This window comes from Colletotrichum tamarilloi (assembly GCF_030869305.1).
Source record: "Colletotrichum tamarilloi strain Tom-12 chromosome Unknown Scaffold_142.1, whole genome shotgun sequence".
NCBI lineage: Eukaryota > Fungi > Ascomycota > Sordariomycetes > Glomerellales > Glomerellaceae > Colletotrichum > Colletotrichum tamarilloi.
In genome coordinates, this window is record NW_026849525.1 from 3,814 (window position 1) to 17,436 (window position 13,623).

The window sequence follows — 13,623 nt, forward strand, 5'->3', positions numbered from 1 at the left end:
CTTCTACACAACACAAGTCACTTCAGACTTATCAGGAGTCCAGGTGACAACTACACTCAACGAGGATACACGTGACAAGCTAGACGCATAGGCAGTCGGTCTAGCCGCAATAGCGAGATGAACATCAGCATTTGTAACTGACTCCAAGCCAGGATGTTCTACTGCCTACCAACTGATAGCACGTGCCTTGTCCGTGTTTGTGCCTCTCAACGTTTCCTTCCGTAACCTCCTTGCCCGATCGCGTGCTGGTGTTACATTCACGCAGTCTTTCTTGACAAGAACTTGGAGGCATCGCTCTTAACATCAGAGACGCGTTGATCACAGCTCATCATAGTCTACCCCTTTCTCTTTACCATTGGCTACATTTCTCGCCTCCTGAGCCTTGACAATTTGATTCGCAATCTCGGTCCAGAAAGCACATGCTGTCCGTGTGTTCTGCTCATCGCTTGTTGGCTTAAATGGCTGCACAAGCGGCTCCTCCACTTTGAGTACATTCTGGAGCGCGTCCTCGCTACCATCTGCCACTGTCCAGTCTGGCGTGGTCCAGTGTAACAGCCCGACCTTCGGCCTCGGAAGCGCATTCGGATCCCCACCCGATAGTGCGAAGGACGTAAAGTAAGTCTGGTACGCTCGAGCCAGCTGGGTTCCGATGAGGCCATTGGCATAGAGATCAACTTCGACAGGGTTGAGGCTTTTATCAGTATGCTTTAGAATGTCCTCAGCTTCGGTCACATTGTTGGCAAACAGAGGTAAAAGATCTGACGCGTGTTGAGCAGTTTTGGCGGATGGAAATGCGTATTGCATCATATGCGAAATGGTCGGGTATGCGGAGTACAGGTCGCGAGTGTTGCAGGTGAAGCTTGCGTCACGGATGACAGTCGCGATGCAAAACCGATAATCACCATTATAGGGTGGTTTGGTGCAAGGGTACTGATTGGCTATGTCTTGTCGTTGAGGCTCAAGGTCGGCTTCCGGGAAGAAGGCTTCGAGAAATTCGATGAATGTGTCGGACGAAGTTACATTGAGTGGGGTGAACGAAGCAGTCTCGTTCAGGCAGTGCGATATAATCGTTGACCTGATGGAGGAGTTCCAGTATTTGCCTGGGAATTCGATGTAAGCCACTGTGTCGCAAACTCAATTGCGAGTTTTGATAACTTACCATTCGCGAACGAAATGGTTGGAATCGTGGTGACCCATTGGTCATCCACAGCTGGCCCAACTGGGAACAGGCCGGTCTGCTTAACGTTGGCGAACAGCGCCTGATTCGCTTTTGTCAGGTTCGTAGACTGCTGTAAGCAGGTCAGGTTGAAGGCGAAGCCACAGCCCGCTTGATACGAAAAGTTCTGGTAGACCTGGTCCAAAGTGCCCATCGGGCTATTGTCCCATGCCCATTCAAACGCTGGGCTCTGAACAGCGAAGGTCTTGAAGGTGGGATCCACAACGCCGTCCTCACGAACCAAATGATGGAGAATGGACCCAGCGCCGGCAGACTCGCCCCAGGCACTGACCTTTGATGCATCGCCAGACACCTGGCTAATGTATTTCTGTACCCATTCGAACAGTAGGGCTTGGTCGTAAAGTCCCGCATTGGGTTGGCCATTCTTCTGCATGTAATCTCCCGAGAGCCAGCCAAAAGCACCAAGGCGATAGTTGCCCGCAACGAAGATGGTCTGGTAGTTGCTTGCCGCGATTACTGACTGGCCAGTGTATAGAGGACCAAGTTGGTTCTTGCTGCCAAATGCGAACGCGCCACCATAGATCCATACTACCACTGGCAAAGGATTTGCTGGGGGCTTGTCGATTACAGACCTTGGCACATAGAGATCGAGGAACAGACAGTCCTCGCCTTGTGGATTGTCCTGGTCATTAGGTGTACGGACAGGGCTTCGACCCCCGGGTCCGTTGCGGAGAGTACTCGGATCTATCTGTATACAATTGAGTCCGTCACTGACAGGCTGAACAGATGAGTTTGTCGTCGTGGGAAAAGCAGGGGCGCCAAAACGCGGAGGGTTTGCGCCGAAGCGAACGTTTTCAAATAAATAAATCTGTGCAATTAGTTAGTAAATGCCTCTGGATTGGATCGAACGCGCTCTTGTCTATCTTTTACTTACCTCTGGATCATCTGCCATAAGTTGACCTTCGTAGACTCCCCAGGGAAGCTTCAGCGTTGGTGGCAATGTAGGCTCCGCATGCACAGTCCGAAGACGGGCAAAGCCGAATAGGCTATACAAGAGCAACTTCGTAACCATGGCGAGGACGCAACTCGAACTGAGCTTGAGCCTTTAGGTAGTGGTGCGCAGCTTTTGTCATGGTCAATTGACCTCGATGAGGTTCAACTATTTATGGATTTTTCAGCAACACCCGTAAACACATGGCCATGACCATCTATCTCCTTGCTATTGAACGTGGCGCTGAGCTGAAAATAAGCATGGGCAGCTGAACACCCTTCTTCACGGTCGTGAGACTCGCAACGTGTACAGGCTGGCATGGCATCGACGGATATGGGCAAGGTCGCCAAAAGTTGAATTAGCCATCCATTTCCCATGCCTGCAAACGTTGGTCCGCACCAAATAACTCAATTGCCGATTGAGCCAGCCCCGCCCGTGTCTAGCGGAACGGCACGTAACTAGCGTCGACGGCTGCAACCGTATGGGCTAGTCAAGGGTCAATGTGGGTTCCGAGTTGGCGGACTCACGAGACACGAATTCCTCACGATGTTCAGCTGGGACTAATCACTGTTTCCCACATGCACTATCCTCAATTACGTCCCCATGCCGTGAAGAATGTGTGGGAGCCGTGCTATGGAGTGGCGCCCTCTACAGAGACACTGGTTTGAACATATGTAACGTGTTGCCACAGCGATGCGTGGGCATTCTTACCCACGGATGATTACGTATTGTTCCGGGAAAGGCTGCGTCTATTAATCCCCAACAACTCAATCCCCTGACGATGTGACCGTCGAGTTCTGGAGTACTGGCGTCCCGTTTACGCATTCATGGGGTCTCCACATCGAGGGAACACTCATGCATACCTTAGGTAAAGTAGAGAGCGCCATCGAGACCTATAATGATCAGCCGCATGCTTAGGGCTAAGCCCCCTCCAGACATACTACCGTAAAAACTCGAGCACTTCAAACTTGCGTTAGCCCGTGCTCCCGCTGTCTTACTTGCCTTCTGGCCAATACGTGCCTCTATTCAGAGTCAAGATCTGAAAACGTGGCGGAGATCAGCGAGTTTTTGGTACTGAGAGAGGCTTAACGTGAAGAGTGCACGGGCTAACGCAAGTTTGAAGTGCTCGAGTTTTTACGGTATTGTCTGCTCCTCACCAAATTGAATCAGGGGTGTGAACATCCATCACATGGAACGTGCCAACATTCAGCCGCGTCGAGAGCTGCATCGAAATTGCGTACAAACCGCAGCAGCAGGTAGCCGAAAGCATTCAAGCCATTCCCTTAGCGGATATCTCATGCCACATGAGCCTATTCGAGCTGATGTTGTCCGATGAGATGCTTGTCAGCATCTCATGCCCTTGGCATTTTTATTGATAGCGCACTCCGCTTGAAGAAAGCCTTATGCAATATAACGCAGGCCTCCTTACGAATGTTCTAGTAGCTTGCTCTTGAGTAGTGGGCGACTTGAGTAGCTTTTTTAAATTACCAAGTCAGCATCTCGAATTTTAGAATTACATGGCCTCAGCACTCTTGTGTGGTCCAAGTCACAAGACCGTTGTGCATTTTACCCAAACTCGAACCATACACGATAAAGGCCATTCAAGGAGCATCACTGAATCAGCTGGGTCATCCATATGTGTACTGGTCGTGGGTGAATATTTGTGATGCAATCGTACGCGGATTCTAGATTGCTCCTCGAGCTCTATCAAGTATAGACATATCCACGCTCGGCGGCGTCAGCCATGGCAGGCTTTGAACCACCTAGACAAGGTCAAGGTTACCACAGGGACGCATCTCAGCGATGACAGAAAAGATTCGGTTTTTGTCAACAGCGGGCCTCTAGTTGACATGGGCAAACTCCGCCAAGGTCGTCGCTCTGTGTTTCACCTCAAGTCGCATCAGAGCCTCGTTAAATACTTATGAGAAAGTTTAGCTGGAGGTGTTCCTTGGTTTAACAAGCCCTCCTCTCATTCTAGCCAACTTTCACTGTCGCCTCGGCCCCCTCTCTCGTGAGGCTGCCTCTGTAAACGTCAGGGCGGCCTCCCTGGACTCTCACTCTGGGCCCTTGGTGGCACAAAGAGAGAACAGTCTTGCGCTACACCTTGCGGACCAATGGACACTGGGAGATATATGACATTCAATCATTGTACCATGGTTCCTATGAGAAAGAGATTGTTGTCACTTGGTGCCCTACGGTGGTAAACACAAGTGTTCGCAAGTCGCGCGTATTGGCCTTAGGTAGTGCGTCTAATGCCAAGGTGATAATAGTCTTCGAGAAGCTCGCAGACAGCCGCTCGTGCAGGCTTTCCTCCTACAGACAGAAGTTGTTCTTTCGCAGAAAGGCTGGACTAGTGACGGAGCAAGAGTGCACCGGCGCAGAAACCTTGAAGCGGGATATTCGAGCCGACCAACAGCCATTCCCTTGCCATTCACATGAGAATATGATTGATTCTAAAGCAAAATCAAATCATCAAAATTTCTTGCAAATTATGTCTTGTTTGGGTTGACCTAGCTCAGGGACGATCGACGCACGCATAACCTCGTAGGGATGGATCAACGCGGCAGGCGCTTTTAGCAAGCCACTCACTCCGGCCACTTCACTTCAAGTCAGCCGCTGCACATCCCTGTAGACATTAGCTGAAAGCCGTCATCGTTCAACAACCAATCACAAACTGGAGCCAAGCGTTGAGATGCTTCAGCATATACCTAGACTCAGCACAAGAGAATGGCTAAGAGATCGCCTAGCCTTTTCAATATGGCAGTCTACTACCCGAGGACAATTTTTCAGACCGACAATCTGTTACCATCCTGCCCAAGACAATATTCGCACCCATGGCGGCAGAGCCGATCGACGCGTCTCGAAAAATAAATGCCACGATGGCGCCATCGTCGCCCAATCGCCGAGCACTAGGATGATCCCTTGCCACGTAAAAGCAACGGCAGCCAACGAATGGATGTGAACAGTCGTCGTATTCGCAAGATCATGCCTCATAATACAGCGGTGAGGGCCTGTCCGAAGGAACATAATGTTTCAAGAGGGAGGAGTGGCCGCCAATATCTCACAGCGGTGAGTGATATCACTCGGCTTCAGCTGAACTCCTTGAATAAGGTTTGCATAAGAGAGTATTCTTGGCATCAGAAAGGCGGACGATCGACTCCTCTTGCGAGGGCTGACAACGCGAATGGATATTCAAGACTTTCGCGAGGCAATCACGTATGAGACACAAGGAAACTTATGCCTGCATAGGGAAGGGGCGAACGTTGAACACGATTTGCCCTGAAGCATAACAAAGAGAATGTGGAAAGACTGGAGCTCATTTGTTTCATTGAGGGAATAGAAGCTAATCCTTGTAGCCAGTCTGGATGGCATGAAGTTCACATATGACTGATTTAAATATAAGAGCCGCTAGGTTTTCAACCTTCGAAGGCGAACAATCATCTCAATCTCACAAGCAACCAGCTCAAATCACCAAGGACTCCGGCCTAAATAACGTCTTTCGTCCATCTCTCCTTACTTGAACATCACTCCGAAGCCACTACATTATTCACCATGGCAGAGCAAAACGTTGGTGAGTAGATTTCGCCTCTGGCGTGATCCCTCAAGCGGCGTGTCTAGCCGCACAAATCTGATGACGGACTGCCCGATCAGGTGCCCTTGTTTCTCTCTCGCCTCCCGAACCGGGCGACAACGTCTGGGAGGCCAAACAGATCGAGCTTCACCGCAACCTACCCCCCGGTGATGATCAGGGACGCTATTCAATCGATTGGAGCTTTGGTCCCATCAAGGTATGCCCTTCCAAGCTTTAAGCTGCAGGAGTTACATTGCACCAACTGAAAATAATCGCACATCTACCACTCGAACTTCGCCCATTCTTGCATCTGACTAATATCCTCTACGCACCTCTCAGATTAGCGGCTACGTAGATACCAACACTTTCGAAGTCGGTCTGACCATCACTGTCACCGGCATTGACCTCGGCAACATTTTTGGCAACCCACGAGGTCTGGGTTCATCTGGATGTCAAGATAATCTTCGACGGCAGCTACCAGGGAGATTACAAGATAATCACTATCTGAGTAACGGCCTCTGCATTGGCAGATCCTGAAGCTGAATGCTGGTTTCTTGTGATACAACAACAAACTTAAGCGACTTAGGGTCAAGGTAGACTGAGAACTTCCTATCGGAGTCTTTCTTGTATGCATTCAAAGGGTTCGAAACGAAGGTCTTCTAGAAACCAGAATGAATAATTCAGTCATTTACCGAATTTATATGGACATGGCATGTTTTTAGTAACAGCTTACGTTTCCCGATTTTCCCATCTGATGGGATCTACATGTACTTGTGAGATACTAAAACGCAGAGGACTATGTCCATAATTGATTGGTTATCTAGAATTATAAGATTCCTGAGTACACTAGGGAAAGATTTGTTAGAACTCGTCAAACGATGTATGAAAAACCTAGGTCAAGCTGTCATTCGATCCAAAAATAGACGTACGTAACTGAGATAGAAGTTTATATCTCAAAGTCGGTTTGTCATCAAACAGACGATTTGAGCCGACAGAGGGCCGTTGAAGATGGCGAGAATGCATGTTCCTGTTTCCCTGTGGTGTTAATCAAATCACATGGTGTTATCCACAAGAAAGACTTCTTCTGTGCAACATCTTTTTTCTCTGCTATTGTTACTACCTAATATCACCCAGAGCGCGTCCGAGACAACCACTATCAATGCTGATTCCTTTGCCAGATCACAAACCGACTGAGGTACAGATGACACTCACACCGTCTCCAAAGCGACTTTCCGAGTGTGCCCCTAGCATTTGCCAGTGTAGCAAGAAGTGGCACCGCAGCAAACGTTCTTGTGGTTGGAGCAGGTGCAAGACCAGATCTGGCGACTGACCAGCTCATTGACGACAGCTTCGGCGCGAGCCTCAAGGGCTTCAGCAGTCTCAATAGCGGGCGCTGCCATAGCAATAGTGGCGAAAAGGCCAACGATGGTGGCGGAGAACTTCATTGTGAGATTTTGGGTAGATCTAAATATGATGGGAGAAGGCGTCAATGATCCACGTCGCCATCAGAATTTGGTGGAACTTTGGCGGTGACATGCTTACCTAGTTAAAATGAAGTGTGTCAAGTTTGCTTAACTTGCTGTGACTAATTTCGAATTCGAGCTTGTGGATGATGAGGATGTGGGATAGAGGCGGGTGGAGGAGGGCTTTATTTATATGCATCAAGGAAGCCGACTTTCTACGTATCCTCGAGATCAGTTTGTCACAATTCGAGACTATCCACAAGACATCCGACCAAGATGTCATATCAGAAGCAGGAAGGTGTTTGGGAACAAAACCCTTTAGTTCCTAGCGCAGTGGCATGGAGGCACAGCAGCTACCACATATCAATCGAAAACGCTTGCTACATTGACGGGAATTCGGGCACAATATCCGTAAGCGGCACTATATAGTCGTATTTAGCAGACCAAAAGTCCTTGCAACGACAAGTTGCATAATATGGCGGCTGTATCCGAGAACTAAAGCATAGGAAAGTGCAAACGGGCCTCCCATGAACTCAATAGGCATCATGTCACAACAACGTTTACCAACCAGTGTCAGTCATTCTCACGAGTCTCTAGAAAGAATCCAGGTTCTTTCAAACCTCATAGGTGTGTGATCAATGTGTCCAAGATCGAAAATAAACATCTAAAAAGAACTGAGGATAAGTACGGTAAGGACATAATCAGGCCAATTAACACTTGATTCATAACCCAGACTCCTATAACCAATGGGAGTACGAATTGTTATGGTTGACGTCTAAAGTCTGAGTAGTTTCTCCAAAGTCAGTTTGCTCCGTTGCGTCCGAAGGATTACGATCACCAAACTTTACATGGAGAAACAGGCTCCGAAGGATTCGATTGCATCAAGCTCGTACCTTGTTGAGCCAAGAACTGAAGGACTTGTTTAGCGAGCAGCCCTGGCTCGCTGTGTCTGCGTTGTGCATGCAGAAGGATCAGCCAATGCCTGCTGGGCATGCCTCGCTTGAGTCCAGAGTTGCCTGATGTTGACAGAGAGGAGTAAATGTTGCATTTGAGTCCAAATATGACGACTCCAATGAGCAAAGCCCCGGCCTGAGGACTTTTGACAACTGTCTGGAAGAGTGATTAGCGCTGAATGGGGAAATGCTTGCGGAGTATCAAGTACAATGCTACCGTTACACATTTCAGGGAATTTCCAATTCGAACGCGATGAGAGATTCCATTCAATGCAGCGATTTTCAAGTCCTGAGGCACAAGGTGCTTTGGTTCTTACAGCTATGACACTAAGTCCCCAGCTTAGGTATGTTGCAACTCGTATTGACCACCTGATTTCTATCATATTTCCCCCTCCTGTCTTCGGCGCATCCTCCCGACGCCCGACTACAGTGTTGGCCTGGTAGCTAAGCTGCCAGCGCGGGGTTCTTCAAAATTCAGTAACAGGACACGCAGTGCATTTTTTGGATAATCAAACAAGCATTGGGATGTTATGCATACTTCGCAGATGGAAGAACCTTTGAGTCTGTGGTCATCAAACAACATTGATGGAGTTAACTTAATCGCTGCAAGAGTTCGTAATGCATTGACATATTACACTGGCCGTACAAGCACAATGTACCTCATGACTGTGGCCACTGTTCCGTACCATCCGGAAAATGCCCATCTGTGCCTAGCATCCCCCAGAGATGTTCCAGCCGAACACCCCCAAACAAGTCCGTATTGCTGATCTCGGTAAACATACCCGACAAATCCGGAAGCTCAAGGTCCATCAGGTCAATATCTGGATCCACATTGACCTCACCGACGTCCCTCGCCGGTGTCTGTGCAGCCTGCCAGGGCTCTGTCGCCATTGTGCTCAAAGAAGCTCGGTTCTGACGATGACCAGATACAATCTCTGACATGTTGGATTGCAGAACGGAGCACGCTTGGATGAACCGGGGGTTCTGTGTGACCTTTGTGTACTGCTCCTCCGCATACTGTGCTGCTATGCCCAGAAGCTCCAAGTCGGACCGGGCAAGCCGCGAGCTGGGTTGTTTGAGGATGTGGAGAGCGAGAGCTACTGCAGACATGAGAGGCTGGGTCATTGTAAAAATCATAGACTCTGATCTGTTGTGATGAGACTGAGCGAACATGCCGCCGTTACCGCCGCGCGGCGCAGGGGTTGCGTCGTCTGCGATTTCGCCAATGAGTCTGGCCATCGTTCTCGCCGACCCAATGCAGATCTCTGCGCCTCGTCTGAGTCTTGTGAGTTCGACAGATGACAGTGACCCCGAGTCTGCTTGTGTGTTGATATGTGTTCGATACATCGACTCTGGGAAAACTAAGGCGGCCCGGTGGAGAGATATGAGGGCATGGTGGTAGTGGATAGCGAGGAAAATGGCAAAGTGCTGATGTCCCGTGTCACACAGGTCCGCATTTCCACTATTAGGACCTGGAGGGCGTATCTCGGTCGGTAACGACTGGGCCCATTCCGTTAGTGCCGTATCTAGACGGACCGTGTCACCGAGAAGGATTCGTGATGTCTGGGATTGCCCGGAGCGGCGGTAAATGTGAGCGCTTATACTGCTGATAATGCGTGATAATGATGCCCAAGGTTGGAAGTAGTCAATAGTATGTCGATCACCCTGGGCTTCAGGGCTCGATGTCGATAGTGTCGAGGGTGCTGGAACTGGAACTGGGTCCGGCAACTTTTGGTCACAGTCCGAATCGTGGATCGCACTTGGACGGCCGGTCTCAAGCTCCATCAGCTTTTCGAGGGTGTAGCATACCCACCAGACTTGAGTGTTCAGTTTCCGGTTCGCTTGGTAGCCTGGCGAAGCTGCAGAATCTCCAGTATCTGGCGGGTTGCGGGAGTGCCGTGTTGAAGCATGTCGGTGAAGGCCAATGGAATGGGCGATGCGGATAGCTTGCCCAAGAGTCTGCCATCCTTGGCCCTCTTTGCTACGACCACGCAGTGCTATGGATAGGAGTAGTAGAGCTTGTACCGAAGCCAAGTATGGCGTGGATATCACATGCGCTAAGAGGCTGTACGCGGCAGTGAGGTAGTGAGTCCCAATCTCGGCCAATGTTCCGGTCTCTTCATCTGCACCGATGCAAATAATGCAGTAAATGGAGACTAGGAGTGGAACTTGGGATGGCTCAATGGAATTTTGTAGAGATCCGGACGCATCGGCGTCTTGAAGTGTCGTAAGTCTTCCTAATTCCGAGCGGATAGTCGGCTCGTCAAAGACAGGGAAAAGAGGGTGAATCCTCTTCATGTAAACATCTAGGTAGGCATCGAGGGTGGGAAGTGGAGGCAGAGGGGGGAGTTGAAACGATAAAGGCAATTGGAACTCCTCAACGTGGTGCATGCCGAAGCGGAAGTAGGGCGATAATGGCCGAAGACCGCGTTTGCGGAAGAAAAGATCGGCAAACATCGTCAGAGACTGTACACTGCTACCACCCATGAACTTTAGCCGATGTGGACTCTCATCAGTGTTGAGCGTCATGTCGGGGTTCAGATCCGCATGCTCATGAGGACTGTGATTTTCTCGCGCGTTGGCACGATATGCCTCCGCGACCCATGAAAGCTTTCGTAATGCCGCATCTTCGGCTTCGGAGCCGTCATCGTACGCCGGCGATAGATACTGCCGAGGGCGCGGAGAGACGGCGCGAAGAGGATCTCGAGGTGTCTCGGAAACCCCCTGTACACTGCCGCCGCCCTGACTTTGTGTGCTGGCGCTCTTGGCCGCCCATTTCCGTACGGCCTGCTGGTTCGGATTTCTGGGGTTTGTGGTCTGGCATTCATCGCCGCGAAGGATGCAGTTGTGGCATTTTGGAGTCTGTGCGTCGCACCGGACCTTTCTTTTGCGACATTGATTGCAGGCCAGAGACAGTCGAATGCGCTTCGGATGGGAACTTTGCGGCTGTTCGCCCGAGCTGGATACGGAGTCGGGCATGGCTGCTGACGGAAGGTGAAAGAGCAGAGGTTTTCGGGAGATCCGGACGGAGAGCCAGTCTTCTCCTCGGTCGAGGCCCGGAGGTCTTCAACGGCAAGGTATATACTGGAGACCCCTCACAAAGGGTCCTGTGTCACTTGAAAAAACAGATGGGTTGCATTCGACAGGAAAAGGGATACGTGTGCCGGTTAGTTTATCTTGCATTTCCCCACGCGCGTCTGACCCGAGCGTGGGGCGCAGTTGACGCTTTCCCATGCCGGTTCTGAACCTACTAGTGCCAATTCAGACCGCAGTCAAGGGAAACCCCGCGTTGGGAATCCGGGGGCGGGGGACTGCGGCATTGTGCCTCGGGAAGAAAGGCCACTCAATACACTGCCATTCGTAATGCCAGCTCAAGTTCTGCTTCATTGCTGCCAAAACTGCGGATACTTCAGACTACGTTTCAGTTAGTAAGATGTGGGTATGTAATATCCAGTTTAAGCTATTTCCTCACGCGGGCTACGATCCGACTGGGCGATTAAGCCGTACCCAGAAGCCAAGAGTCACCCATACCTATCTATAAACTACTGACCTCACGCCTGCTGTCTAATTGATGAATATCGAGGAAGAAGCAGAAATTCTCTGGTCTGGACATGCAAGTCAAAGACGGTCATTAAAACTGCGGTGCAGAAAAGATCATTGACGTTTGACTTAATACTTGCTTATCGGTTGGTGAGGTAAAGATCTAGATCAACGGAAATGGTGAGAACCGTTGCAGAATCCCAGGTTGGCACAAATATTCGAAACGCAACTCAATCGCATGCAAGATCATAGAATCTAAATCATAGAATCACATGTTCTCCTGTATGAGACTAAAGTCAGGGCTATCAATATGCCTTCACAGCCGCCAATTGCAACAGCCTGTCCGTCACGATAGGCTTCTCCAGAGGTTCCTCGCGCTCTTGTGGGTCAAGAATTCCGTCCCTCTTTGCCTTTCCTTGGGGATGAATGTTTGTGTGCGGCCAGTGCGTGGTACCTCCCCATGAACGGAAAATGTCCGCTTTCTCCTTCAATGCCTGTGGGTCGGCGAATTTGACGGGCGTGAAGCAGACGTACTGCGCGTGTCTGATTTGAGTTCCCGTGGGATGTTTGGCGTAATGCATCGATCTTGACACGGTCAACATGAAGGGTTCCTAAACACTGGAAACAGGTGCTGTGAAGATGTAAACATACCGTGAATCCCAGAGCACCAGGTCGCCTGGCTCAAGGTTGGGTTTGATGAGGCGACACCCACGGTCCTCGAACCACTTGACATCCTCTTCCTTGAAAATGAACAGGTCACGATAATTCGCTTCGGGAGGTGGGGCGTCTTCATGGTTTGCCATTTCTCTTGTCTCCCTGAAGAATTGATCGTAGAGCTTGGCGGAGCCATCCATCAGGATGAGGCCGCCATCGTCATCCCCATTGGGGGCGAAGTTGAGAAGACCTTGGATGCACTGAAGGCCCTTCCTCTTGGGATCCTGGTCTGGAATTTCTCTCTTAGAGAACGAAGTCATTGAATGGTCTGCGGGTAGACATACCACAGTGGGGCCATGGAGACCACTTCAAGTCCTTCTGGCGAGGAAGTGTAATGTTGAACATGTCAAAACTGACCAACAACTCCTCTGTCTCCCAGATATGAATGAATGGGTTCATCACTCCAGGCTCCCTATTAAAAGTTCAGCTCACATAACACGAGTCAATGGATCGGTGGCACTCACATTCTTGCTTCCCACGCGAATCGCTCATGTGGGGCGCAGTAGGACCCGTACATGCCACCCTTGAACGAGACGGGGAGGTGCTCAGAGGTCCAAGTGTCTTCGTTTTCCGGATCGAAGCCACGATTGAAAGACTTGAGCCATTCAACCTGCTTTGATTTGTAATACTCAGCTCGTTCAGGAGTAATAGCGTTCTTAATGATGGCGTAGCCATGTTCGAAGAAGAAGTCGCGCCAATCGCCGTAGTTTGACTTCGGGGTTAAGAGGCTCTCCGACATGATTGATGTTCAAGAGTGAGTACTCTGTCAGATTGATAGTGCGTTTGCTATGACGATTCAAGAAGGTGTAATCACGTAGTCCGGTCTATTGAAGAAGATGCAGTGAATCTGGATTATCCTGTCATCTTCTCTTTGACTTTATGTCTCCTCTCTTTCCTGCCAACAAGTAGAGATCTCAACCGTGAACTCGTGAAGCTATCCTGAGACCGCAAGTCAGGCTTCCCCGCACAATCACGTCCCTGAATCGATCTCTCCTGTATGAGTGTGCAGTCCCTCGGGCTTCATCCTAGGCCCGGTTCGGTCATCCGTTTGACCCTTGGCTGATGAGACAGCTATCGTGGCCGCGGACTCCTCGGTTCGGTTCGGTTCGGTTCGGATGGGCTCTCTGGGCTCCTCTTCTCCGCAATTTCGTAGCAACGGCGGGGCCGGCTGCCCCTCGATCTTGGCTAAATCTGGTGCGGCGCACTCCTCGCCC

At 50.2% G+C, this 13,623-nt stretch overlaps 5 protein-coding genes across 5 annotated transcripts; 1 reads left to right on the forward strand and 4 right to left on the reverse strand.

The window, feature by feature from the left end:
* Nucleotides 1-318: 318 nt before the first annotated feature.
* CTAM01_14961 (uncharacterized protein) lies at nt 319-2,249 on the reverse strand (the record flags this gene model as incomplete). The annotated part of the gene is made up of 3 exons (XM_060530960.1): nt 319-1,100; nt 1,160-2,045; nt 2,112-2,249. 3 exons carry the CDS (start codon nt 2,247-2,249, stop codon nt 319-321), a joined length of 1,806 nt encoding a protein of 601 aa, XP_060374434.1.
* Nucleotides 2,250-5,720: 3,471 nt separating this feature from the next.
* CTAM01_14962 (uncharacterized protein) lies at nt 5,721-6,276 on the forward strand (the record flags this gene model as incomplete). The annotated part of the gene is made up of 3 exons (XM_060530961.1): nt 5,721-5,739; nt 5,820-5,956; nt 6,079-6,276. 3 exons carry the CDS (start codon nt 5,721-5,723, stop codon nt 6,274-6,276), a joined length of 354 nt encoding a protein of 117 aa, XP_060374435.1.
* Nucleotides 6,277-6,983: 707 nt separating this feature from the next.
* On the reverse strand, nt 6,984-7,184 carry CTAM01_14963 (uncharacterized protein; the record flags this gene model as incomplete). The annotated part of the gene is made up of 1 exon (XM_060530962.1): nt 6,984-7,184. One exon carries the CDS (start codon nt 7,182-7,184, stop codon nt 6,984-6,986), a length of 201 nt encoding a protein of 66 aa, XP_060374436.1.
* A 1,631-nt stretch (nt 7,185-8,815) lies between these two features.
* CTAM01_14964 (fungal specific transcription factor domain-containing protein) lies at nt 8,816-11,134 on the reverse strand (the record flags this gene model as incomplete). Its single annotated transcript, XM_060530963.1, has 1 exon — nt 8,816-11,134. The coding sequence occupies one exon, from the start codon at nt 11,132-11,134 to the stop codon at nt 8,816-8,818; it is 2,319 nt and encodes a 772-aa protein (XP_060374437.1).
* Nucleotides 11,135-12,000: 866 nt separating this feature from the next.
* CTAM01_14965 (uncharacterized protein) lies at nt 12,001-13,148 on the reverse strand (the record flags this gene model as incomplete). The annotated part of the gene is made up of 4 exons (XM_060530964.1): nt 12,001-12,280; nt 12,347-12,638; nt 12,694-12,821; nt 12,874-13,148. 4 exons carry the CDS (start codon nt 13,146-13,148, stop codon nt 12,001-12,003), a joined length of 975 nt encoding a protein of 324 aa, XP_060374438.1.
* Nucleotides 13,149-13,623: the final 475 nt, after the last annotated feature.